General features: G+C 49.7%; 1 protein-coding gene and 1 long non-coding RNA gene across 9 annotated transcripts in view; one reads left to right on the plus strand and one right to left on the minus strand.

Annotated features, from left to right (window-relative positions):
* The window catches only part of CASZ1 (castor zinc finger 1), a 258,564-nt gene extending 244,807 nt beyond the window's left edge, over window positions 1–13,757 (plus strand). For 5 of the 6 annotated variants that reach the window (XM_039509271.1, XM_039509273.1, XM_039509269.1 and 2 more), the window contains 6 exons: window positions 1,564–1,762; window positions 2,299–2,470; window positions 5,253–5,401; window positions 5,894–6,128; window positions 7,859–8,152; window positions 12,464–13,757. In XM_039509271.1, the coding sequence (XP_039365205.1) occupies window positions 1,564–1,762; window positions 2,299–2,470; window positions 5,253–5,401; window positions 5,894–6,128; window positions 7,859–8,152; window positions 12,464–13,701 (2,287 nt within the window). In that variant the 3' untranslated portion in view covers window positions 13,702–13,757. The remainder of the gene's footprint in view (window positions 1–1,563; window positions 1,763–2,298; window positions 2,471–5,252; window positions 5,402–5,893; window positions 6,129–7,858; window positions 8,153–12,463) is intronic. The other variant, XM_039509274.1, reaches the window with a different exon arrangement.
* LOC120387896 lies at window positions 164–27,875 on the minus strand. Of its 3 annotated transcripts, none has more exons than XR_005590416.1 (4): window positions 27,624–27,875; window positions 19,625–19,794; window positions 16,307–16,361; window positions 164–211 (listed from the first exon to the last, which is right to left on the minus strand). It is a non-coding gene; the product is annotated as an uncharacterized LOC120387896 (long non-coding RNA). The 3 variants fall into 3 exon arrangements; XR_005590414.1 differs by lacking the exon at window positions 164–211 and adding an exon at window positions 13,754–13,885; XR_005590415.1 differs by lacking the exon at window positions 164–211 and adding an exon at window positions 15,489–15,659.
* Window positions 27,876–27,894: the final 19 nt, after the last annotated feature.

Below are 27,894 nucleotides of genomic sequence, written 5' to 3' on the forward strand. Positions count from 1 at the left end.
ACGAGGTGAAACTTGCCGTTTCCAGCTATGTTTCGCTCAAAGGAAGGACTGATGTCTGCAAAGCTAACTAGGAATGGGTTTGTACAGACCCCTGGGAAGGAAATTGCTCTCGGCTCTGCCCACAGTAACACCTGCTGCCTCTTTGTTAGAACGTCAAATCTGTATCTTGGACTATGCAGCGCATCTTCCTTTTCTCACTAAAAATGATAAACTGGAAAAAAAGAAAGTGCTCAGACTCTCTGATCAAACCAGGAATGGGGGGAGGGGGCAGATACCATCACTTCCTGCCTTGGAAGAGCTTTGGCATCCCAGTTGGGCTGCTGTGAAAGGGTAGTAGGTCTCCTGAAGTGCTTTGCTCCCATTTGCAGTGTTATTTGCTATTATTTACAAGGTAATTCAGGGGCTAAGCATTTGCCTAAGTGCAGCTGTAAAATAACACCACCACTTAGCACCTTGTTAGAGTTTTCTGCTTTGAAGTCTTTTGTAAACATTCATTAAGCTTCATAACACTCCTGGGAAGCAGGCAAGTGTCTCCATTTTACAGATGGGGGAAAAGAGGCAGAGAGGTTAAGTGACTTGCCCAGGGCCAATGAAAGAGTCTGGGTCGCATCTGGGATTAGAACACTGCAGCTCCTGGCTCTCCATTATGTGCTTAGGCTGGTAGGCCATGTCTCTCTGGGCCAGTAATTGACCCACTTATGTCTTCTTTCAAGCAAGCTTAGTACAGGAAGCTCCTGTAGCAGGGCAGGTAGCACTGGGAACTGTGACTTGAATGCACAAGACAAGTGTTTGGCCATCTTATATACTAAGCCCTAGAAATTCCCCCGAGTCTATATTTACATGGCCTCACAGTTTGAACTATGGGGGTATGAATCGCCACACGAACACACGTGCTGCGTTGCAACTCCCCCATGTGGACACTGCTTGTGCAACCTAAAAGGTACCTAGTTTGCAGTGACATAGTCCTCTTTAGACAAGTACCTTTTCATTTGCGCCTGCAGCATTCCCCTGGGGGAGTAACAACACAGCTAGTGTGCACTGCAATTCCCATCCCCCAGCCTGAACTGTGGGGCAGTGGAGACAAACCCTTTTAGAGTTCACAAACTGCAGCCGTAAAACAATGGAACGTGACTGCCCTGGGAGAGGCACCAAGGCCATTTAGGTCACCAAATAAATCAAGGTTGCACAAATTTCTTAGCCGAGGGTTACCCTGGCAATTTGCGACATGCAGCCCAAGTGCTTCACCTAATCTGTGCAAAAAATGGAGCCAAGCACAGCTCTCTTCATCCATTAACAGGAAGAATGTGGGGTCAACAGGTCCCAGGTCCCAGCATGCAGTGCTCCATCGTCACACACTCCTGTCAAGAGCATGCACTGCCTGCTGATCATGTCTGCAGGCTGCAGCCCCATGTTAACGAGGCTGGCCATGGGAGCTCTGTGGGCCACATGTGGCCCATAGGCTGTACTTGGGCTGCTCCTCAATTAAATGAGTAAATGTTGGGAAAGAAGCCAAGGTGTGAGGGAAGAAATGAGGATGATGTCTGGATTTTGGCTGTGTTCCAGTGACCCCTGTCTGGCGACGGACTGCAAGTATGCCAACAAGTTCCACTTCCATTGTCTCTTCGGGAACTGCAAGTACGTGTGCAAAACCTCTGGCAAAGCAGAGTCCCACTGCCTGGACCACATCAACCCCAACAACAACCTGGTGAATGTGCGAGACCAGTTTGCTTACTACTCACTGCAGTGTCTCTGTCCAAACCAGGTAAGAGTAATCCAAGAAGAGTGCCCATGGAGGTGGGCCAGGCGGGGGCTGTGGAGGAGAGGGAAAGGATGCAGGAGAAAAGGAAAAGGTAAAAGCCTGGCAAAGACAGGAAAACACACGGGGGCCATTTCATCCCTAATATGACTCTACTGAACCACTGAATGAATCTGGCCTCTGATGCACAAAGCTATTTGAAGGGGATAAACTAGAGAGAGCGAGACTTGGAACTTGGGAAATCGGCTCCAGACCAAAATAGGCAGTTTGTATTTGTTCAGAGTGGGGGTGTGGGAAGGTGTTGATTTTGGACCATTTCTAGTGTAAACGCCAGGTAAGGCAAGGAAATTGTCTGGGTAGGAGAGGAAACGAAACAAAGGCAAATGGAGGTTGAATATGGGCAAAGGCTGCCTGTTAGTGGAATAGTATTACCGGCACGCAAAACCTTAAATTAGAATGAATAAATGACGACTCGGCACACCACTTCTGAAAGGTTGCTGACCCCTGGTCTAAAACAGCCTGTCTCATTGGTTCCTCTACAGCACTGTGAATTCAGGATGCGGGGACATTACCATTGTCTTCGGCCTGGCTGCTACTTTGTGACCAACATCACCACCAAACTGCCCTGGCATGTGAAGAAACATGAGAAGGCAGAGCGAAGAGCAGCCAATGGTTTCAAGTACTTCACCAAACGGGAAGAGTGCGGCAGGCTAGGTAAACCCACCCTATTCATCCTGTAACCAAGCCATGGGCTACAGTGCCTGACAGCTCAGGCTGATTGATAGCATACTCAGTCTCTGGGTCGCTTTCTCAGTCTAAGGGTGTAGCCATTCTCCCGATACACTAGAGACTCCAGTCATTATAAACCTTCCTTTGACAATATTTTTCATATTCTCTCTGGGCAGAGGCACCAGTAGTTTAGCTTACGGGACCATTTGACCCTATCTCATCTTTGAAGAATGGAAGTGAAATTTTCCCTCAATGTTTATAGTTGTAGTACTTCTACATCCACTATCAATGATGTATTTTAGATCACGTGACCCTGTCTTGGCCAACTTGGGATGGGGTAGCCCAAATAGGTATAAAAATGACCCATCTGTTTTGATGACTGCTTCTCCCTCCTGTGAGAAGGAATTTTCACACCTCCCAATAGCTATTTTGCCTGATTCCAAGCAGTTTAAGATGAAACTCTTTGATGTGCATTGCCAGGACTGCATATCAAAAAGCCAAAGGATAAATGTTCCACCCCCCTGGCCTCTGCCGTAGCTTCTTTCAGTGCCAGCCTTCCACTGGAGTGTCAGCTCATCAAAATATCTGATACAAGGCACTGTGCTGGGCGCCTTGGTTTGCCCGCTAGCTAGATTCGTCAGGTAGCACCAAAGCACTTACGAAATGTCGGTGCCTAAAAGCATCCAGCAAAAGCATCCAGCAGGGGAAACAATTACCCCACAGAGAGCGCCCCGGAACCACAGTCCAGCCCACTGGATTAAGGGAATTCCTCACAGACAGTGCCCCAGAGCCTCCACCACACTGCATGGGACTCACATGCCCATTACTCGTTTTTGGCTTAAGGAAACCAGCCTGCCCAATCAGCCTTGGTGGGAGGTTTGGCCTCAGCAGGGTAGCTCAGCCTCTTTGTCCTTTCCTGCTGCTCCCTGGGCACAGCTTACTTCAGAAGCAGTCAATTATTTTATGTCAAGGTATAGGCAAGGTCCAGAAAAAATAATAAAAGAATAACAATGAGTAAATTAAAGAGATTTTGGGGTCCATTCAAAAGCATCTGGTGGTCCGGATTTGGCCTGCGGTCCGCCTATTGACTACCCCGGTACTCCGTTGAGAAGCAGGAGAGGGGGAGTCAACGGCCAAAAAATACAAACCCATGACAGCCAGAACAAAAGTGCTCCCCTTCAGCTTTTAATTCATAAAAAATGTATGCCTGAGCGATGTCATCCATGGTAACCAAGGCTACAGGTGTCAACACACGGAGGCTGGTCCTTACCTGGGTCTCAGTTTACAAATGTCAGGAGATTGAGCAGTTGCTGTTATTTACTCAACTTTTGGTGTTTCAGGTGATAGCCGGGGCTAGACAAAGCGGGGCGATGATATATGACACGCAGCCTGCCCCGCTGCCCTAGCAACGGGCAAGTCTTCACCTGCCCTTTGCTGATACTGTTTCAGTCCCGCCAGCACTGTTTGTTCTTCATCCCAAAGAACAGCACAACATGCTGGGGAGGGCAGATGAGGTAGGAGTGTGGGGGGAGGAGGGGCAGAATATCTAAACAAACACAAACTTGGCATACACATAAAGCACCATCTCCGCCTTAAAGACAGGGCGAATGATTCAGGAGCTGTTTGGCAATGGCATGTCTACTGTGTGTGTGGGCACTGTGGGGCTGCACGTACACGTAGGGATGTCTTTCCACGCGATTGTAAATGAGTGTCTGTGTATGTCTCCATACAGGCATGTGTGTGTCGATGTGGGCAGCTAGCTGTGTTCCTGCATCTGTATGCAAGTGTGTCTGTTGTTCTGTAGGTCTGTGTTGTGTGTGTTTGTGTGTAGAGCAAGTGCCTGTGTTGAGGTTTGTGAGTGTGTTTTCATCAGGTGTGCGACTGTACATCTCTGTCAGCGTGTAGACATGCCTATGGTTTTACTGCAGCCAGCTATACTTCAGCTACAGGACATGGTCTGGGGATTGTCTGGTAATCAGCCACACAGATTCGTTATAATTTGCATGAGGCAGCCTGTGTGTGAGGCAGAATCCAGCATTTGCCCATAAAGAAAACACTAGTGGGGCTGTTTGGAAAATAATGGATTCTCCTTGGAGGCAGGTCCAGCATGCGAGAATCCATGTAAGCTGTTTCCATTACTCTCAGCCTGGTACCAGCCCCTAGGTCACCAAACCAGGAGTAGCAACAAACGCTTCCTGGCTTCTCCACATTTGGCCTTGGAGCATGCACTGGTCAGAGCTGGAAAGTCGGGGATGGGATGGAGGAGCCTCATGGCCCAGGGTGCTAAAGGGACTATCATTCTGCTTCCAGAGCACACAGATCAAAAGGAGCTGGCTGTTTCCAACATGGAACAATCCTGGATATTATTCTCACTTTCAGCTTCAATTGTAAGCTCCTTCGGACGGGGCCTGTCTTTTTGTTCTGGGTCCTGGTCTAGGATTGGGCTCTCTAGGTGCTGGCATAATGCAAATAATCAACATTAATACTACATTTCCCCCTTGTCCCCTCTGTCACAAGAGGGATGGGGGTGGTACTCTGGCTTAGGCCCATTTCCTGTGTCTAAATCAATTACATCCTTTCTCCCCATTACTCATCTTGGAAAGGATTTAATTTTGGGTCTGGGGGTGTCATTGAAGAATCCACAGAGCACTTCAGACCATCAGGATTCAATACAGCAGCAATCTGGTGCTACCTTCAGTGTGTGCTGATACAACCTTTTCTCTTGCTATTTTAACGTACCAGATTTGTATTGGTTTTGTGTCTGCAGGTTGCAAGTATAACCAGGTGAACAGCCATTTCCACTGCATTCGAGAGGGCTGCCAGTTTTCCTTCCTGCTCAAGCACCAAATGACATCCCATGCCAGGAAGCACATGAGGAGGATGCTGGGGAAAAACTTTGACCGAGTTCCCACGCAGGTGAATCCAGTGGTTATTTAGGCAGCAGATACATATGTAGTGATGCACCTTTGATTGCTCACTGCAGAACGACACTGGGCTGAGTGCTGCTGGGTAACCTCCCAGTGGCACTAGAGCCAAGACTCACACGCCTAATCTCTGAATCCCCTCCTCTCTCACACACCTAACCAGGGCAGGAGTGCTAAACGTCACACCCCCAACCTCTAAGTATAGTAGGATACACACGTTAGGGCACCAGTGCCAATGTACACACACCCATCTGAATGCATGAGAATCCACATACCAGGGTACTGGTGCCAAGATTACCACTCCCAGCCTCTGACTGAGGTAGGATTCACTCTCCCGGCCTCAGTGCCATAGGATCCACTTGCCAACATATTCCAACTATCCCTGAAGAACAATGTCAGAGAAAACTAAACGTGTAAACAGATGGCTTTGGTCTTGACATCTCGTTTTGGTGTGAAAAGTCCCCATCTTAATTTCTTGCTGCAGGTTATTGGCCACACTTCAAGAAATGAAAATCTCCCCCACGTTGGCAGCATGGCACCCAGCCCAGCTTCATCAGGAACCCCAGCTTCCTTTCAGGGACCCCAAAGCATGATGGACACCGAAACAGATGAGTACATGGATTACACTGGCTGTAGCCCTGGAGGCATCTCCTCTGAATCCTCCAATATGGACCGCAGCTGCTCCAGCACTCCAGTGGGCAACGAAAGCACATCAGCAGGTAAGGGGCAGCAGGGGAGAAACAGATTTGCAGGTCTCTGCTGTCAAGAACCCTAAACTCCCAACCAGAGGCCAAGGAGAAACTGCACCTTCTGACACATTGTGTCAGCCCCTGGCTCAGCAGAATATCACCTTACGCTAGCCTAGCTCCCCCACATCATTCACAGGGAGGGAGTCATCTCCACGTAGTTCTGGGCTGTCCCTTAACTCCTGACGGTCCCTTCTTTTTCGCCCTCTGAAGAGGTTTTTGTCCTATCTTTCGGAGCTGGACCTTTTTGAATAATTGAACTGCTCAATATCTGTACCAGAGCTGTTGAGTCATTAGGGCTGTAAAGTTAATTTCCCTTGCTGTTCTGCTCCTTGCCTTCCCCAGTATCTTTTGTGTTTCTCTGTGCCACATCTAGAAGTCAGAGGTTTCCCTGCACTCCTAATGCTCAATAAACTGGACAACAGAGACCCTCTGGCTTCACTCCTTCAGGAAGTGATGTGTACGTAAATGAGAACCTCTGCCATCACTTTCTCAGGAAGTGACCTATAAAAGCAGTCCACTGAGCTCCTCTCCCCCTACGAGTGGTGATGCAGAAAAGAAAACCTCCAATGTCACTACCTCCTTATCAGAGCAGTGCACAGAGGAGATCCCCTGGTGTCATGTCCTCTTTTAGAAAGGGATGCATAAAGCAAACTCTAACATCCCTTCCTGTCTTGAGGATTGAGATCTGACCATGCCTAACTTCCATAAATTATGGGATTCTCTCTTCGGCAGGCAGATACAGAACTCATCTCTAATACCCCATAGCAGGTGCGTAAGGCTCCCTTAATTGTCCTTACCTCTGGCTGCCTGTTAGTATTCCAGGAAAGCCTTCTGTTAAGTCTCCCCAGGGCGGCTTGTTTCTGAGTCTCTTTATAACATTTATTGTCTCTTGGGCCCTTAGTTTCAGACTTATTTTTTTCCTACTTTCCCTTCCAACGCTGATTAAATGAAAGGTCAGGTGACAACTTGAGCCCAGCATTTCCCTGCTGAGGGGGTTCAGCTCAGACCTCTGGGCTGGGGTGGATGTTCATCTCCGTTACTTTTAAACAGTAATGAATAAGAGTAATGAATGATTCCCACTGACACCGGGTGGGGGCAAGACTAACGAAGATGTCCTGACCTCTCACATCACACGGGGCACTAACACAACCTCTGCATGCTACCCTGACATAAACATTCCATGATAACGACAGCTGCACACAGTGCTAAAGGTCCTCCACAGGGTTTGGAGGGGCAGCAGCTCCTAGGATTCTCTATTAGCTAACTGCACCATCAGAGCCATCAGTCACATCTCCCGGAGAACAACCCACTGACTAATAACCATGTTATGAGTGAATCCAAAAGCCTCTGGGATAACACCCTGGGACAGAGTCCTCTCAGCCGCAGGCTGGTGCACGCTGGTGCCACGTGGATGAACAGACAGACTAAGCAGGGCAGGAATTTCTTTTTGGAAGCCAGGTGGCTCCACCCCCTGCAATTGAGGCCACTCCTTGTTTTCTGCAGTGACAACCATTCCTCCTGCTGCTGCTGTCAATCACGCATCTTCCATCTCCTCTCTGTTACAGTTCTGTTTCGTACGTGTGTGAATGTATTTTCCATTTTCATCATATTGCTTCCACTCTTGGGTTCTCATTTCGGTTCTTTTGTTTTTCCTTTTTGTTTTGTTTTTTCTGCTATTTTTTTCTCTCCACATTCTCCAGGCTGCCTGGTTCCTCCTCCTACTGCTGCTGCTGCCGATGACGCTACCCACAATGCACCACAACCTCCACCGCCTCCTCTGCCTCCATCTTTCTCACAAGCCTTGCTCAGGTCTCCTCTCCCCTCCCTCCCCTACCTCTTCTCTCCATCTTGTCTCTCATACTCTCTGCTCAGTGCCACTCTTGGATCCAGCAGGGGCATTGTCATGCCTGCCACCAGCACACCTGGTTTCTCGCCCATCATTGCCACTCCAACTCCAGTAAAAAGTGATGTTCCCCTAGTTCAGGATGCAGCAGGTAATTGTTATGTGCTTTATCTATGAGTCACAGCTCCCCATGCCCATAGTTTCTTCCCACCTCTTGAGTTCTGTTAAGTCATAAATGGAAAAGACATCACTGTCTGTCTCTCTGTCTTGTTTAACTCTGTCCAAGGGCTCCCCGACACACACATACACCCTCCCTTCCACTGCTGGGATAATAACGTCATGCTGTAAACATGCCCAAGGAAGGTATCCGAAAGCACAGTAAATCGCTGTGAAAAATTCAGATGACCAGAAGCAATTCCTCATCAATCCCAACCCAAATCCAACAGCAACATTTGTAATGAAACCTGCCATTTTTGACCCTCCTCCTGTTAGGTGGCCAAAACGCAACATGTTGACCATATCGCATAACAGGACTTGGAAACTGGTTTAGAGCTCTTTGGCCATCCAGTCTAGTACCTCCCAGCCCTTGCTACACATCACTACAGGCCATTCCCATGTGCACCATGAGCTTGGGACTGGCTTTCTCCATCCCATGTTTTGGGGTCTCATGGGCATAGGTGATGCCTCTGACATGATGCATCTCAGTTGAACCCACAGTTATTTACATCCACCAATTACAGCTGCAGAAAGTAAGGCTGGTTTTCAAACACCTCTGGCCCTCAATGTTTCCTACATGACAGAGCTCAGGGACATCACAGATGGGGGAGTTTTATACCAGCTGGGAATGGCTTTTCAGGGCGTGCCCAATTTGGCCCGCTTTTCCTCACCTGCCTCCTTCTCGGTTAATTGGAACCATATTTGTGCTGGCAAAGTATGTTTTTAAAAAGACCCAACAGCTCAGAAACCTGAGCTATCCTTTCCCTCTGCCAGCCAGGCACAGTGTAAGCATGCAGAGGTGTGAAACTCCCAAACAGTGGTCATTGCCCTGCCCAGAGCTTCATGGGGATTTTGACTGCTTAAGTGGGATTTAAATTATGCCTTCATGTGTGGTGGCCCTCTGCAGAGGGGTGAATTTCACTCCAACAGTGGGAGTGTGGTCCAACAGACAGACAGTCACAAAACTGAACTCTTCTGACAGGCAAATCACATCACCTTTCTGTCTCAGTTTCGTCATCTGTAAAATGAGGATAATGATACTTTTTCTGACGCTGATAGGTGAAAAGTACTGTATAAAATCATCCCCTGCTGACAGGACAGGCTGACTATAAGCTACTTATAGTTGAGACCTGCTTCGGCCTAAATTTGTTGAGGCATGTTTGCCTCTAATTAGTTATTAGGGAATGAGCACGGTCTAGTGGTTAGAGCCAGAGACACAGAATCAGAACCGCTGGGTTCTTCTCTATCTTCACACACCCTATGCAAGGAAGTTGAACTAGGCTAATTAAATATGTGATTTTAAACAGCTTTATTTAAACTGGTGCAAAATGCTGGGTGGAGACTTCATTTAAGCTGAGCTGAAATAAACCCAACTTAACCAAACTGATTCAAAATTGTCATAAGCTAAACCAAAACAAGCCCCTCTCACATTAAAGTATGTGTCCATACTGGCGGGGGGAATACTGCACTGGTTTAACTAAACATGCATTTCAGTGAAGACAAGGCATCAGTGTCCCTGGGCAAGTCATTTAACCTCTCTGTGCCTCGCCTAGCTCATCAGTATTATGGGTATAATGATAGTTACCTACCTCTTAGAGACAGTGGGAGGCTCAATTAGTTACTCTGTATAGAGTGCTATGAAAATATAGTGTTGTTCATGTGCTAGGGGTTATTCAGTAATGTACCCACCTCTTTAAAACCATTAGTGGCTTAATACTTCTTTGTAATATAGACACATGGGGCCGCATTCTCTGCTCACTTACACTGGCTTTACCCCAATGTAACTCCATGACTTCTATGTTGCTGTTGTTGTTTATTTTACAGCAGCAGCTAGAGCCCTCAAAGGAGATCGAGTTCCCATTATGCTAGGGGCTGTATACACCCAGCAAGAGATGGTCCCTGCCCAAAGGGTTTCCACTCGAAATAGAGAAAGAGACACTAGCAGAAGAGCTGGGAACTGAGGCAGAGATTACATGATTTGCCCACAGTCACACAGTGAAGCTGACAGAGCCAGGAATTGAACCAGGTCTCCCAAATTGCCATCCAGTGCCTGAACCCCAAACTATGGAATTACTCCTGGTTTATTGCCGCATAAATAAGATCTAGCATCAAGCCCAGTAACTAGACTCTTGCAGCCTTTTTTTTCCCTCTCCAAAATGGGAGTCCAGCAAGGAACTGGCCTGGAGTCCAGTGTCCTGTACTAGCACCAGAGTGCAGCCTGCAGAGCGCTCCTGTGCCTCGCCACCCCTATAAGCGCAGATTTGTATCTGCTTTGGGGGACCTGGACCCTAATGGGAGAGGGATTCTGTAACCTTGAAGTCACTGCTTTGAATCTGGTTGGGCTTGATAGTGATGGAGCGTTCTCTCCATGACGGCTGGGTAAAGGTGCAGATTACATCAGTGTAAGGGGGCTTCGCCCAGTTCCTAGTGAACATCACTAAGAGCCATCACCGTGAATTGTCTCCTTTGTTGCCAGTGTCACCAGAGACACCATGCAACCTGAATGGGCGTGTGAGACTTCTGTCCTCTGCCTCGCTCTCCTAGGTGTGGGCTCACTCCAGAGGGATGTTGGCATTGCACTCGGGGGGGAGTTTGGCCTACTGCTGTCCATGCCGTCCCTACTTGGTGGAGAGTTTGAACTCTTCTATCTCCCAGGTTTTCAGTCTGGTGCTGTTCCTCAGCATTCAATGGTACTCACCATTTTGGAGACTCCATTTGATAAGCACCATCCTAGCTTCAAGGGGCATCATTTGAGGCCCTCCCATGGCTGACATGGTAAAACCAGCATCCACTACCTTGAGTACATGCTTACATTCAGCAAAAGAACTTTACAGCATTCAAACATGCTTGAGTGCGTCTTCAGACTCCTAGAGCAGGATGCAGACTGCTTTGGTGCTGGGACCCAGACACTCTTGACACAGACCATGCCTCTTTTCAACAGGATGGCAGCTCAGGCAGGCCCATTTTAGTTGGAAACTGTAATTTCCAGTGAAATTCACCATTTTGCACTTGGTGAGAAAGTCTTCTTACCTCCCCAAGCCCTGCTCTGAGCCCATTGGATCTGGAGCTGGGGTTTTCATCTTCCTCTGCAGCATGGGGCACGGGTCACTGCCAGGTGCAAATGGTGGAGTCTCTGTAACTTGAAGACTTTAAACCATGATTTGAGGCCGTCAGTAAGTCAGCCAAAGGCTAGGGGTCTGTTATAGGAGTGGGTGGGTGAAGTTCTGTGGCCTGCGATGTGCAGGAGGTCAGATTAGATGATCATGACTGTAAAGTCTCAAAGTCTATGATTCGACCTGAGGAATAACCAGTGGGCAGAAGAGGAAGGAAATGTGGATGTAAGGTGGTCAAATTCTTGGTATCAGGTTCAGTCCTCTGGGACTCCGGCTCCTATCTCCAAGGATGGGAAACTGACATTGGTCCCGTAGTGGCAAGCGGGCTGATTGTTGAGGCTCAAGGAAAGGGTTTAAAAGTGGGATTTTTCTCTTGGAGCCCAATGGATAGTCATTGAGAATTACCCCTCCTGAACATCTGTTTGTGTGCGCTCACCAGTGTAATATTTAGGCTCATTACAATGAGGTATGTTACATTATTCTGGCCAAAGTGCATCCTGCTTCTAAAAATCCCCCCTTGCAGTTTTAATTAGATGTGGCGAGTCTTCTCCACTTCCTGTCCTAAATAGCTGTAAAGTGTAGCTGTGCCCTATTAAACAGCAGTCAGGGAGAAGGACACTGGGTATAGTTTATAAAACACTCGGGGATTGTTTGGGGTGAAAGGAGCAATCAAAGATCAATGAAAGTGCCGCTTTCTGTGGGCTGGGATGAGCTTACTCCTGGGGAAGGAGGACAAAGTGACAGGAGAGGCTGGGAGATTTTTGACCCTGACGAGAAGCAGCAGCTGATACTTGGACATTATCACGTCTACAACAGCGGCAACTATAAGGATTTCCTGGTGCCAAGCAACATAAATAGCATGGGGGTCGAGTGTGTCAGGAAATCGAGTTCACTACTGCCATAATATGGAATGAGCACTAATAGGCACACCTTCCCCAGCCCCTGTGCAGGATGCAAGGCTGATCCAGAGACTTACTGGGTGGGGGGCTGCTTCCCCTACAGCATCATGCATTGGCCATGGGTCAAATACGGGGTATGATCCAACCTGGCAAGTACGATGCTGGTTACAGGAGGTGATAGGAGTTCCTGCTGCCCCTCTATGAGTAACGCCACTCTCCTCTTCCTGTCCCCAGGGAACACCATCACCATGCCAACTGCCTCAGGGGCCAAAAAGCGCTTCTGGATCATCGAGGATATGTCTCCGTTTGGCAAGCGCCGCAAGACAGCCTCCTCGCGCAAGATGCTGGATGAGGGGATGATGCTGGAGGGTTTCCGGCGCTACGATCTCTACGAGGACTGCAAGGACACCAACTGCCAGTTCTCCCTCAAGGTCACCCACTACCACTGCACCCGGGAGAACTGTGGCTACAAGTTCTGCGGCCGCACCCACATGTACAAGCACGCCCAGCACCACGACCGTGTCGACAACCTGGTGCTGGATGACTTCAAGCGCTTCAAGTCCTCACTGAGCTGCAACTTCCCTGACTGCCAGTTCTCTGGCAACAGCACGCACTTCCACTGTCTGCGCTGTGGCTTCCGCTGCACCGACAGCACCAAGGTGACCGCCCACCGCAAGCACCATGGCAAGCAGGACGTCATCAGTGCTGCCGGCTTCTGCCAGTTCAGCTCCAGTGTGGACTGCGAGGTGCCCGATTGCAAATACAAACTCAAGTGCTCCCACTTCCACTGCACCTACCCTGGCTGCAAACACACTGTGGTGGGCATGTCACAGATGGACTCACACAAGCGCAAGCATGAGAAACAGGAGCGGGGGGAGCTGCCAGCCATCTCTCCTGGCCCCGAGGGTCTCCATCACTCCACCCTGGACTACGACGTCCAGAACTCTTCCGTCAACCTGGACAGCTCCCTCAACCTCAGCACTGATGCCAACAGCTCCCTCTTCTTCCTGCAGAACGCAGTTGGTGTGGGCCTCAATGACTCCTTGGACCTCAGCAAGAAGCTACCGGAGGCTGCTGCTGGCCCATCACCCAGCAGAGCAGGGACAAGCCCTCACGAGAGTGGGGTGATGGTATCCAACTCCGGCGATGTGGAGGACGAAGATGACTCATCCCAAGATGAGGACGAGGAGGAGGAGGAGATAAATGAGGAAGAGGATGATGATGACGAAGATGACGACGATGATGACGACGACGAAGACGAGGAGGAAGACCTGAATACAGACTCTGAAGAGTCACTCCCCGACCCTGAGGGCCTGGCCACTAAAGAGGATGGGGAAACAGGGGAGGCCTCCACTTCCATAGACCACGGCGATGCTTCCAGGCCTCTGGGCGAGCCAAAACCAGACCTCACGTCAGCCCCCACCCTTGCCCTGACCCCAACCCACACCCTCGCACCGGCAGCTTCTCCTTAACCTTAGAGACAACAGCAGGTTTGGTTTTGCTCTTAAATGAAATTACTAAGAGGACCCCTTATGAGGCGAGAACAAAGCACCGGGACGGTAAGCGACAAAACGAACTCCACACCGCACGCACGAGGCCCCACGGGCTCAACAGGACAGACATGGTCGCATGGGGCCAGCGCACCATCACTTCATTCTGCGGATGACAGAAGATAGGGCAGGATGCAGAGACACAAAACCCTTCTAGATGGACACTAGCTCTGAGGGTGACATCTGCTCTCCTTTCCTCCCCCCATTGTGGGGCGTGTGCCCAGTCTCGGGACCCCTTCTTTTGGGGTGGGCTTTTCCCCCCCTCTTTTATTTCTGGATTTTATTTTTCCATGTTTTTAGTTGTATGATACTAATAATAATCTCCACTCCTCAGAAGGGGGATGCGGGGATGGCAGGTGATGAATTTTAGAATTGTGGGTTTTTTTAAGCGCGTGGAAGGAACTGGTGGCACAAAGGCAACTAGCTAAGCCTTTACCAGTGGGGGGGGGGAGGGGAGGGGGTGTCTTTTTTCCCCCCTCAGCATTAAATAAATGGGAGAGAGTGATGCACCAGACAGCAAGGGTGGGAGGGGGTATTTATTGTCTTACAAACGAGGAAGCATTAATGAATCAGTGGGGCTGGGAATGGAACACTTCTCTGTTCTTCCAGATCCTCTTTATTATTAATAATAATAATTTTTAAATGCTATTTATATTGTTAAGCTTCCCTTTGTCTAGAACTGTCGGAACAGCTGTAGGTCACCTCCCCCAGCTCCTGCTGATCTCCTGGTAGTGATCTAGCTGCAGTCATGGTAGGGAAGGTCGCCATATGGCGGTTAAAGGGTCTGTCACTCACACTGGAGGACTGGGGTTTAACCCCCACTCCCATCCCCAGGTGCTACCCCTCTTTCTCCAGGTTTAGGCTCTTTCTTTTTGGTGCTTCAGAGACAGCACCCCTGTCTCAGGCAGGCTGTGAATGGAGGCAGGAGCAGAAGGTGAGGAGATTAGCATCCTTTGCCTTGGTGCAGCTGGAGGGGAAGAGCAATGCCTTGCTAAATGCTACTTGCCCTCTGATGCAGGGCGAGTGATTTTTTTAAATGATGAGCAAGCAGCGTATCCTCAGTGTTCTCCTCCTCAAGGTGAGGGTGGGCGAGTAGATTCTGTGCAAAGGCTAATGCATTTCCCAAAGGGAAGAGAGAGCGAAGCCACCACCCACACAGAACGGGTGGGGGGATTAAGGCAGACACTGGGCTGGCAGTGGGACGACTTGGCTCTCTCCTCAGATGCTGGATGGAGAGCTAGTGATTGCTCAGGTCCTGCACCCGAATAGCCTTGGCTGCTATCCTGTGGCATGGCAAGCAGTGCTACATTGCAGTGCAGCAGGGTGTCAAGCCTCCTCCACCTGGGCGAATCGCACCAAGGCCGGCAGCATCATGGTAGCTGGACAGACCTACAGCACTCAGATGGTTACAAGCTCTCCCGCTGTTCTCTTTCCCCAACCCCGCCAGTAAAGGGTTTACACACACACACTACAGGAGACTATCCAGCATTCTCATAGATGGCAGTTGCTGTTTGACGCCCAAGTCCTGAGACAGAGAGCTTGTCTACACGTGTGCACTGGCCCCAGAAGGACTAAAGGTGGGAATTACGCTTGATGCAGTGATTTCGGGGCCAGTGTGTAGACCAGCTGGGCCTTTTGCTCCCTTGTCTCTAAGACTTGGCCCTTGTTTATTTTGTTCTGTTTTAATTATTTTTTTTCTAATAACAAACCCCCTAAGCCCAAGGAATCCCTGTCATTCATTCTACCCTACACAGAAAGAGGCCTCAAGCAGTTTGGGTTGTTTTCTTATTATTTCCCTAAAGAGCCAGCATGGATCTGGGTCCGAACGATAGACAAGCTCCTCAGCTGTTTAAATGCAGGGAGATGTTCGGATAATGATGCTTAAAAAGGAAAGGGGGGAGGGGAGGAGAGAAAAAGGAAAAAAAAAGTAAGGAAAAAAAAAAGATTGTACAGTATTTTTCCTTTAAAGGTTATTCTATATAGAACAAACAGAAACAATGCCTGCCGGAGGGACACGGGCCTGCCTTCTGGATAGCCCTTAGAGCCTAGATTTGGTTACTTGTGTGCAATTTTTTTTTTCTCTTTCAGGGTTTGGGGTTTTTTTTAGCATTTATTGGTAGGGGGCAGCATGGGGGGAGGGGCCTTAACCCCATGGTTTGAGGCTGTCTTCATACTCCTAGCACTGACTGGAGCTGCACGATTCCGAATTTTAACTTGAATTTTGTAGAGATGAAACAAACAAACGGCTGTTGTGAAAAGAAGTTTGTAGTTCATGGTGGGGGGTGGGGGTTTGCTAGCGGTTATTTGTGTGGTTTTTATTTTTGTTACTCCCCCCCACGCCCGCTTCTTGTTTTCTAGTACAGCCCTCCCCTTATCCCCCCGTTACCAATATAAGGAAGCGAGCTTCCTCCGTGGGTACAGAGAGGGACTTGGGGCATGTTGTCCCAGAGCAGGATGGTTAGATTGGCTGTACTTAGAGCATTTGGCTGCAGGTTTTATACTGTGTTCCCCTTGTCCAGGCACTTACCTACTAGCTTGACGGGTGCTATGGAAAACCCTCTAGTCCTAACATGGCTCCAAACCTGCAAATACACACAGCAGTGTGTAATTTGCACCAGTGAAATTAATGGAGTTTTGCCATTTACTTCAATAGAACTACTCACAAGGTTAGAACTCCACACAGTCAAGAGGGTGTTGAGGGGGCCACTGGAAGGGGTAAGATAATAGAGATGGATAGCTCCCTGCAGCTAGTGATTGCTATGCAGGATGACCATGGCCAAGCCCTGTTTGAAAGCAGCTCCATTGGGACCTCTGCTGTAAATCAGCTAGGAGCCTGTATCTTCAATTTTGCCTCAAACTCACTAGCCTCCACTGACTGAATCCTATAAGGTGGCAGGCGAAAGCAGCTGTGTAGGGCAGAGGTGTGAGAAGACAACCACCACTCCCTCCCCCACCATCAACCCCACAGTGCCTCAAGCAGGAGCTGCGTTTATGACTCATTGCTGTCTCTCCCCCCCGCCCCCATCTCTGACCCATACATCAAACCCTCTTCCTGCCAAGCCTCCACCCACCTTAGATCGTTCTTATTTTCAGGAACTGGCACTGGGAAAGGACAGGCTGGTACCAGACTCAGCCTGCCCAACAAGGGCCTGCTCTGGCAACGCGCTGAACCCCTCCCGCACTCACTGAGAGTGCCCACCACCTCAAGAGGGGGCCTCAGGTTGACCCACCCTGCCTGTCCCTGATTGCATTTCCTTTTCTTTCTTTACAACTGAAAAATCAAGATGGGTTAAACCCACCAAGTCTTTTTTGCCACATAAAGACCCTGATTCAGCAAAGCCTTTAAGCATAGGCTTAAACATGAGCTTCTAGTTAAGCATATCCTTAGGGGAGTTGCTGAACAGGGATGGATTTAAGTGCGTTCCTGAACTGAGGCCATGTACAGGACTCCAGTTCAGCAAGCTGTGTATGACTTTAAGCACTGGAGTCAGTGTGGTTGCTCATATGATGAAATTTAGGCATGTGTTTAAAGTAGTTTGCTGACCTGAGGACCAGGGAATTCAACTGACTGACTTAGGCATGGGAGAGACAAGACCGAATTAGTCTGTTCAAAAACACACAAACAAAAACCACAAAAGCCCTTGAGACAAACCCTCCTGATTCTGCCACCATTCGCTGCTGAAGAGAGAAAAAAAAATCAACTAGGCCGTAATAGACACATACTCAACTGGATTAATGTCTGTGTAGAAGGAATTTTGTAAAAAAAAAAAAAAAAAGTTTAAAAATAAACTTTTTTTCAATGTAGCAAAAAAACAAAACAAAAAAACCCCCAAGATTTAAAAAAAAAAAAAAGGGAGGGAGAATTTTAGCCTTTTGTAAAATCCATATTGCACACTAGGACTATAAGCCATTGCTAGCTCATTTTGAATTTTAAATGTGTAATTTTGTTTTGTTTTGTTGTTCTATTTTTATTTCCATGGGAGGGGGGAGGGAAATTAATGCTTGAACCACCAATGCTCTTTTTAATGTTTTATAAATATGTATGTGTATATATATAAATATAAAAATAATATGTATGCACATATATATGTGTGTGTGTATATATCTATATGTATATACATATATATAGATATATAGATAGATATATATAGGTTTTGAGACAAAAAAAATGCAGAAAGTGAAAAGAAAATAAACCACCCTAAACAGGACGGTGTGCTCTGATTTACTTGAATCTGGTCTCTTCGGCACCTGCATTATTAAGAACTGAATATTTTTCCACTTGAATTTAGTGCTATTAGAAATTTAATATATGTGTTTTATTTATTTGATTTTTTTTTTTGCATGACTGATGCAAGGTTTGACATTTTCACTCAATAAAAACTGGAAAAAAAAAAACAACCAAACAAACAAATTATGAAGTTGCCTTATTCATTGGGTTTGTCTGTCTCTGGCTTGTTTATTTTTAAGGCTCTCAAAGGTTTCTGATGGCCCCCATCCTGGTGCTGATACCAGTGCCAGGGCAGAGCCACGATTGGCACCTGAGTGATGTTTTCATCTGGACTCAAAAGAGTTGAGGGGCTGAGCGCTACTGATGATGCCCCCCACTCCTACAAACATTTAAGCACATGAGTAATTTTACTTAAGTCACTGGGGCTACTCATATGCGTAAAGTGTATCCACGTGCCTTCAGTGTTTGCAGGACTGACTAGCCTACCCAAGCGAGAACAGGGACCTCCTGGAGTCATGAGATTGAGATGTAAAAGCAGCAAAGAGTCCTGAGGCACCTTCTAGACTAACAGACGTATTGGAGCATGAGCTTTCGTGGGTGAATACCCACTTCGTCGGATGCATGTAGTGGAAATTTCTCCTCCTTTGGTGTTCACCCCTCAACTGCTAGAAGAGGGTCTCATCCTCCCTGATTGAACTAACCTCATTATCTCCAGCCTGATTCTTGCTTGCATATATACACCTGCCTCTGGAAATTTCCACTACATGCATCCGACGAAGTGGGTATTCACCCACGAAAGCTCATGCTCCAATACGTGTTAGTCTAGAAGGTGGCACAGGACTCTTCGCCGCTTTTACAGCTCCAGACTAACACGGCTACGCCTCTGAGGGCACGTCCATACTACCCACCCGGGTCAGCGGGTAGCGATCGACTTCTCGGAGTTCGATATATCGCGTCTCATCTAGACGCAATATATCGAACTCCGAATGCGCTCCCGTCGACTCCGGAACTCCACCACCGTGAACGGCGGTGGCGGAGTCGACGGGGGAGCTGCGGACTTCGATCCCGCGCGGTGAGGACGGGTAAGTACTTCGAACTAAGGTACTTTGAGTTCAGCTACGCTATTCGCGTAGCTGAACTTGCGTACCTTAGTTCGAACCACCCCCCCACCCCAGTGTAGACCAGGCCTGAGATTGAGATGGTGTTGGGGAAAGGCAGGCACCTTTGCTGGAAGGCTACACAAGCTAGCTTCTATAAACTGCAGTGTTTAAGTCCTATGCCAGTGGTTCCCAAACTTGTTCCACTGCTTGTGCAGGGAAAGCCCCTGGCGGGCCGGGCTGGTTTGTTTACCTGCCGCGTCCGCAGGTTCGGCCGAGGGCAGCTCCCAGTGGCCATGGTTCATTGTTCCAGGCCAATGGGAGCTGCTGGAAGTGGAGCAGGCCAAGGGACAAACTGGCCCAGCCTGCCAGGGGCTTTCCCTGCACAAGCAGCGGAACAAGTTTGGGATCCACTGTCCTATGCCATGGTCGGGCTAGTAAAGAACCCCCTGCCAGGCAGGGCAACCACCCAACAGGCAGGAGAGAGCCCAAGTCCATTCTGACATAAATTGCTGTTTACCTGGCTTTTAGCAGGGATCTGCCCACATCATGCTGCATAGCTGGAGGCTGGCGTGACTCCCCCCTGGGATGAGACGCACAGACTGTTGCTTTGAGCAGGGCATTCCAGCGCTGCCCAAGTGTGATGCGGCACCGCTCCAGAGCAGCAGATCCTGCAGTGCTGAGTGCTGGCTGGAGAAACAGATACTAGATTAGCTAGAGCCCCAGTGGATGTGCAGTACAGTTTGCTCATGCACTATTGCTGTATTCCCAAACAAGAATTATTCCAGGCCTGCCCACTTGGAAAGAGGGATGTGCCATCCTTTCACCTCAGCTCACATCCCCACCTCCACACTATGTAATAAAGCTGTCCTCTGTTCAGCCTGTGTCTATAGATCCGCTGTACCTAGGCAAAGGAGCTTCCGCTGAACTGATGTGCTGCTTACATGTCTCATCCAGGTACACTGAAACCTGCCTTAAAGGGCCACCCTCAGGCCCAACACAAATCCAACTGCCTGCCAAGCAGGGCTGGGACTGATTGTCCTCAAAGCACACACGGCCCCCAGACACTGAAGGCAGGTGCTTGACTCTCCCAGCATTCATCACCTTGCTCCTCAGCCCTGGCAGTGCTAGATAAGATGCTCCTACAGGCAGGCCCAGCCCAGAACCTTGCGCCTGGGCTAACCATTTCCCTCTAACCCCAACACAGTCTGAGCAGCTCATGTCACTCAAAAGAAAGACGCCCCACTCCCCTGCCTTGCCCCTCCCCTCAGCCGCCCCTGGCAAGGTGTCTATTTGTGCCGCGTTGCCCTCTCTGCCACCCATCAACGTGAGCCCAGAAGCAGCAGTGCAGAGCCTGCCAAACGTTGCTGCCTTGGCAGCTGCTGCTTCCTTGTTAGCGGAGGGGATTAAGACTCCTCTCTCTTTCAAAGCCCCCTGGTTGCTCCGCTGCTGCTCCCAGCCATCCTGTTTTCAGATGTCATTATCCGAACACGCTCCTAAGCCGCCCTCAGAGCACAGAGGTTTGTTCATGCTGGAGCTCTGCCCACAGCACGTGGGACGTTTCCAACAGGCAGGCAGGCGCTCACACACGCAGCTCGGAGGCTCGCGTTGGGACTTGCCTGCTCTTTGTGAGGCTCTCATTGCACTTAAATAAAAGCGTGAGTAATTTATGGGAGACAAAGCAAGCTCAACAAATTAAAGCCATTGCTGCTACACTCGCTTCAGGCCCTCCGCACTAGTGCCAGGGCCTGCCAGGCTCTGGGGCCTGACACCTACAGCCTTCAGTGCATTTCAGCGCGCACACGCGCACGCACACACACACACACACACCACAAACTTGGGGATGCACTGCCTTTCCCTTTCCAAACAAGTTTGCTGCCCTTCACCTGCTGGATGTGGCTACGGTACAGGCCTGCCTGAAGGTAAATAAGGACCATGCAGAGTAACTGAGGACACACTATTGGGGGCAAGTGGGTGCCCCTTCACCATAAGGGCCAGCATGAGAGAAATCAAGAGCTCAGGTTATCAGTGTTAGCCTGAAACGGGGGTACTGGACAGCGTGGCGGTACACGGCACCGACAGTTCCTCTAGCTACAGGCCAACCCCAGCCTCTGTCTGAACAGGGGAAGTATAATATACTTTAGGAAAATGGTGCTTTTAGTTGTGCCTCTCCTGATGCCCCAGAACTACATAAGTCTGAGCTACAGCAATCTCTGATTTTTCTCATCAGGTACCTGCCCAGCTCAATCACCAAAAGCCAGAGCCAACACTCGACCTAGCAAGGGCCACAGAGAGCCAGCAAGCCAGGGAGTGAGCCAGGCAAACAGTCACTTTGTATTGCAGCAGGCAGAGTGCGATTAGCCACACCCTAAGGTGTGCGGAGCCATGGCTAGTGCCCAGAGAGACGCTCCTCATAGCTTGTTCAGCTGAGTAGAAAATGCAGTAAAACGTGTTTTAGTCTGGGCGGTAATTAGCTCTGGCAGCACAATGCCTCCTACACCCAAACTGAGGCAAATTCAGGACTTTTGTAACTTCTTGGGAAGAGGGAGAAGCAGCCATCTGGGCTTCCAACTGAGCACAGTCTCTACGCCAGCCTTGGACAATCATGCAGAAGCACCATGGGAGTTCCAAAGCGTGGTGCACTTAAGGGAGGCCTAGTGACTTGCTATAGACAAATCATCTTCGATTACTTAAGCCAGGCCTTCAGTCATCTTGAGAACCAAATCTGAACTGGTCCAGTCCCAGCTTCGCAGGGCCCAGGCCAGGGCAGGGTCTCTGGGGCATCAGTAAAGCTGGGTGGGAAGCCCAGGAGTGAAATAGCTGGAGGAGCAGTACGTGAGGCTTGAAGCTTCTGCCACAAACCTCCAGGCTCCTACTATTCACGATAAAGAACAGAGTATCTCCCATGGAAGGGCAGGGATGGGGCCTGCTTGCCTCCTTGAAGGGGGAGGTATAGCTCAGTGGCTTGAGCATTGGCCTGCTAAACCCAAGGTTGTGAGTTCAATCCTTGAGGGGGCCATTTAGGGATATGGGGCAAAAATCTGTCTGGGCATTGGTCCTGCTTTGAGCAGGAGGTTGGACTAGATACCTCCTGTGGTCCCTTCCAACCCTGAGATTCTATGATTCTATTCTATGACAATGAAGAGCAACTCTAGGATGGTCTCCTGCTTGCACCTTGGCCAGCTCAAGAGCTGCAGTTTCCCTGAGCAAGCTGGACACCAGAGAAGGGGCAGACATACAAGAGAGAAAAGATAAATGAATGAAGGCAGCTCTCTCCATGCTCTGGCATTGCCCTTCCCACTCAGCCTTGGGCTGGAGGCCAGCTGCTGCCTCCTGACCCCTCCCAACCATGCTACACCATGGGATTTATCTCCAAAGCTCTGGGAAAGAAGATTTTCATTGGGCACAATTACTGGGGGACCTCAGGGATGAAAAGGGTGGGGAGTTTGGGGTAATAATGCAAAACACCCCAGAGAGAGATTATGTGAGTGTCAGATGAGAGTGAGAAAGGGGCAGGGGGGGTTAAGATCAAACAGAAACAATAGGCTCAGAGTTTTGCAATCAGCCTCTCAAATCCCCTGCACATTTTTGCATAAACATTTCCCAGAGGTAAAATTTTACTCGTGAAACAAAGTGCACCAGTTGTTCTGCACATACCATCTATGCCCCTGATTTGCACCCCCAAACCCAGCACCTTCACACACAAAAGCTCATGTCAACCACTTGCAGGTGCCATTTTGAAATCCCAGGGGAAGCCCCTTTGAAAAGGCAGCTCTTGGGGTAGCAAACCAGTGCTTGTGTCACCATGGAGTGGAGGGAACTTCAGGCACAAGCTTTACAAAATGACAAAATCTCATTTCGTCTCCTATGAGAACGTAAACTTTAAAGCCATAGCCGAAAGTCCTTGAGGAGCCTGTACCCGCTCCAAATGAAAGGCACCCAGGCTGCAGGGATGTTATGAGAGTTTCATATAAGAAAAATTGTCTTTTTTTGTACAGATATGGGAGGAAACTTGTGGACAAAGCATGAGTGTGTGCATGTGTGTATACACTCTACTGAGTGTGTATGTAAGGCTGGAGTCCAGTGGCACCTTAAAGACTAACAGATTTATTTGGGCATAAGCTTTCATGGGTTAAAAAAAAAATCACTTTTATCCACAAAAGCTTATGTCCAAATAAATCTGTTAGTCTTTAAGGTGCCACTGGACTCCTTGTTGGTTTTGTGGATATAGACTAACACGGCTACCTCCTGATATACAAGTCTGGGCATTTGTGTGCACATATAAAAGAAAGTGACTATGTGTGTGTGTACAAATAGTATGGAACGGGGTCTCTATGTGCACGCAAGTCTGTGTCTAAGTTTGTATGTATGTGCACACACATGTACATGCAGTATACAAGGTTGTGTGTGTATTTGAATGCCAACTTTGGAAATGGCCTGTGAGAGTGCCTGCAGAGCATGCAAGTGTGAACGTGAGACAGATCAGACTTGTGTAAGGAAGGGTGTGTGTGAGAAAGAGACAGTCTGGGTGTGGATGTGCACACAGTAGAAAGGTGAGCGAGGGTGATTTTGAGTCTGTGTATTGTGGACACAATTGTGTCAAAATACAACAGTCTGGCAGGAAGCCCCAGCTTTCCCTCTCCCTATCTCCTGACCTGACCTAGCTGTGCTGGAGCCCAGAAGCTGACAATAACTAACTCTGTAGGGGGGAGAATCGCTGCGGGGGGAGGGGTTGTCTGAAAAACGCTTGTTGGGGTGGTGGCTAGGATGGCCACGCAGGCTCTGGAGCAAGAATGGGCTGAGCTATAATCTCTTTTCCTTTAGGGCTCCCAACTCTGCAGTCCATTTGCTGTGAAGAGCTTTTTTCTCTCCTGGGGCTGATTTTTTTCACCTTACCCTGGTGGTGGCCGGGTGATCTCTATCCCTGGGCTGTGCCCTGGCCCATGGAGCATCTCCCCAGCAGAGGTAGTTTGGCCAATGGGGCAGCTTCCCTCCTTCCTTTTGCTCTTTTTTGGCAGGGAAAAATTTAAACAAACAAATGAAGAAACACTGAAGATTTAAGTAAACAGACAAAGATTTATCTGACAGGCTGGCTATGCAGCCTTCCCCTGGCCCCTCCCCTTCCCAATAGCCACTACTTACTGGGGCAGTCTGGGGAGATGCTTTTCACGCTGTCTGGGAAACCAGACCCCAACAGCATTTACTCTAAGTCCCATCTGCCACAGGCAGGGACCCACCACCCAGGAGCTCACACCAGCACCGCCAGGGCAGGACCCCACAGCAAGGGGCTCATTACCATCATTACCACAACCTGGGAGCTTTGAGCAGCCTCACACCCACTTTGTAATGACCTTAAACAATCACATGTGGGGGGTATTAAAGGTAAAAGGAGGACTCTAAATAACCCAGAAAGCCTCGCACAGCGGGACACCAGCTTCACTTGCACCACTGGAGAGAGACAGATGTAGGGGGCAGTAGGAATGAGAGGAACTGATATTAGACTGATAGAGCTCTGCTCGAGTACCTCACCCACATCCACTCCAGCTCTCCCGGTTCCAGGCCCCAAACACAGCGCCACACGAGTACCTCACCCACACCCACCCCGGCTCTCCCGGTTCCAGGCCCCAGACGCAGCGCCACTCGAGTACCTCACCCACATCCACCCCGGCTCTCCCGGTTCCAGGCCCCAGACGCAGCGCCACTCGAGTACCTCACCCACACCCACCCCGGCTCTCCCAGTTCCAGGCCCCAAACGCAGCGCCACTCGAGTACCTCACCCACATCCAGTCCTGCTCTCCCGGTGCCAGGCCCCAAACGCAGCACCACTCGAGTACCTCACCCACATCCAGTCCTGCTCTCCCGGCTCTCGGCCCCAGACGCAGCGCCACTCGAGTACCTCACCCACATCCACCCCGGCTCTCCCAGTTCAGGGCCCCAAACACCGACCACCCTCTACCTCACACACCCACACCACCCTCTCCTCGCCCCAGGCGCGCCGCCACTCACTCATCAGTACCTCACCCACATCCAGTCCTGCTCTCCCGGCTCTCGGCCCCAGACGCAGCGCCACTCGAGTACCTCACCCACACCCACCCCGGCTCTCCCGGTTCCAGGCCCCAGACGCAGCGCCACTCGAGTACCTCACCCACATCCACCCCTGCTCTCCGGTGTGAGGCCCCTAGCACAGGTCAGCCCAGGCACTTCACTTGTAGCACCCACTCCCACCGTGAGCAGGTTATAGTCAAAACCCCCATAGGCCACACTGACCAGGCTGAGTGCCCAACTCAGACCTGGGACATTGGCGGGAGCAGAATTTTTGGCTGTCCCATATGCAGCACCTGGGCTTGTGAGGTTTCCTCAGGACTGTCTCTCCCTGGGGCAGTGCAGTGGTACGGCTGGGACGGGGGAGGGGAGTGAACCACTCCCCTAAGAATCATCGAAATCAGGGTTGGAAGGGACCTCAGGAAGTTATCTAGTCCAACTCCCTGCTCAAAGGGGGACCAATCCCCAGCTAAATCCCCAAATCTCTAGTGGCCCCCTCAAGGATTGAGCTCACAACCCTGGGTTTAGCAGGCCAATGCTCAAACCACTGAGCTATCCCTCCTCCCCAAAAGTATCTGAGCTGCATCCCTGATGACCCAGACTACTGCCACTTCCTGGCGTCCCCCATGCTGCAGATTTGCTGTGAGGGCAGCAAAGGAGAGGACAGCCTATGCCATTAATCCATGTATTTTACACACGCGATTGAACTCAGCCTATCAACCCCTACGAAGCAGGCAGCTTTACCCCAAACTGCCCCCGTTTTCAGCTGAAGAACCTGAGGCAAAGGGGGTCGCCTACACAACTCGAGGCCCACACACTCCTAATCTAACCACTAGACTGTACCCCTCCCCCCCACCCTCCGAGAAACAGAAGAGGATAAAAGTTGTTAGGGAACCCCAAGCTCCTCTGGTTATCAGAGCTCACTGTTCACTGGCAAGGGAAAGCAGAACACAGGAGCAAGCTGGTGAACAGGCAGTGGGGGCGGGGGACACTTGCTGGTGATTCTGTAGCAGGGGTGGGAAGGCAGAGCTGACAGCAGGCCCTAAATCAGAGCTTGTCTATAGGCGAAAGTTGCACCAAGTTACCTCACCTTATCCTCTGTGTGGTCAAACTTACTTCAGCTTAAACCACTTTAAGCAAAACCAAAATAAACCTGGTTTAAACTGAAGTGAGAGTGTCTACACAGGGATTTGCACCAATTTAACTAAATCAGTTTAAAAAAACATTAAAGTTAATTAGTGCTATTTTCTCCCGTAGACAAGGCCTTGGATACTAGCTTATGGCACTGCGGGATAGTGTTACATTTCTGCATGTTGGACAAAGAGATCAAGACAGAGCAGAGAAAGAGACAGATGGACTGACTAACCAACAGAGAGATGCTGTACAAGACGGGCACAGTGACAAGAGACAGACAGGCCGGCAAAGTGACAGACAGACAGGTATACACAAAGAGAAACATGCAGCAAGTATGCCAGTTGTACTTCTAGAGGTACCCAGTGAGCCAATCACCTCGCCTGTCAATCACAATCCTACTGAAAAGTAGGAGTTTTCTCTAAACCAGTCAAGAAAATATAAATCCCATCTCTTCTTTCTCTCTAATCCCCCCAGATGCATTCACGCCACATCTGTGTCACACTAGATTCCCCATTCTCTGGAATCCAGGGGGATGGAAGACCATTAAGGGTTAAACCCTAAAGCAGAGACAGAAAAGACAGGGTGAGGGCCCTGGGGGAGATTTCTATTCTGAAAGACACTCTACAAAAATAAATTGTAATTGAGTTTAATAATCTTCCCCTTTCCAGAAAGGGTCTGACAGATGTTGCCTAGTGCTCACTTCTGCCCCATTTCAAATATTTTTACCTTATTTGGATGAAATATATTATTTTTCTAATTAAAGGATTTTTTTTCCTCCAAAGGACTGGTTTTCTCCTCCGTCCAGCTGGTGCCTTTATTAGGTTAGTGCTCGCTCCCTTTTGGGGATGGGATTGTTTTTTTTCCCTGAGCCGAGAGAGACCATGCCAGCCCCTCAATCCACAAACGCACAAGCTCAGCACTCCCGCTGCACAGGGAATCGGACTGGCTTTCCCATCCCCTGCTCTCTCTTCCCCCGATGCATCTCAGCTGTGTTTACTGTCTTATAGCAGCACAGGTAACCGCCAGGGCTGGGCAGGTGGAGGAGGCCTTAGATGCACATACAAAAGTCTACACCGGATGGACTCCTTGGGAAGCTGCAGTGTGGTCCAGTGGGCAGGGTACCGCACAGACTCAGGAGACCCAGGATCTACTCCCAGTTCTGCTGTGCAATCTGGGGCAAGTCACTTCCCCTCTCTGGGCTTCTGTCCCCCCGCCCTGCTTGCTCTCGCTGGTCTATTTAGATTGTCAGCTCTGTGAGGCAAGGTCTGTCCCTCGCCAGGTGTTTGCCCAGCACCATCTCGGCTGGCGGCTCTAGGCCCTACCCTGATACCAGTACGACTCACGTGAGAGAGTGCGGGTCAGGACCAGCTCCAAGCTTTGTAGGGGCAAGGCAGAGTAACACAGTGGGGACCTCCCTCCTCTCTTGGCTTTCATGGCCTGTTTCAGGAGACAGAGCTGAAACATGGCTTAGCCAACGGGGTGGGCATCAAGGGACCCCATGATCTGCCAGCACCAGAGGGAGCTGGGTTCAGAGCCCTATTCAGCCATATAGGCCCAAAGTGTACGGCAGGGTCACAGCGAGAGGTGGCACTAAGGCTGCTATGGTGCCTTTGC

The sequence above is a fragment of the Mauremys reevesii genome, linkage group 21, assembly GCF_016161935.1.
Source record: "Mauremys reevesii isolate NIE-2019 linkage group 21, ASM1616193v1, whole genome shotgun sequence".
Taxonomy (NCBI): Eukaryota; Metazoa; Chordata; order Testudines; family Geoemydidae; genus Mauremys; species Mauremys reevesii.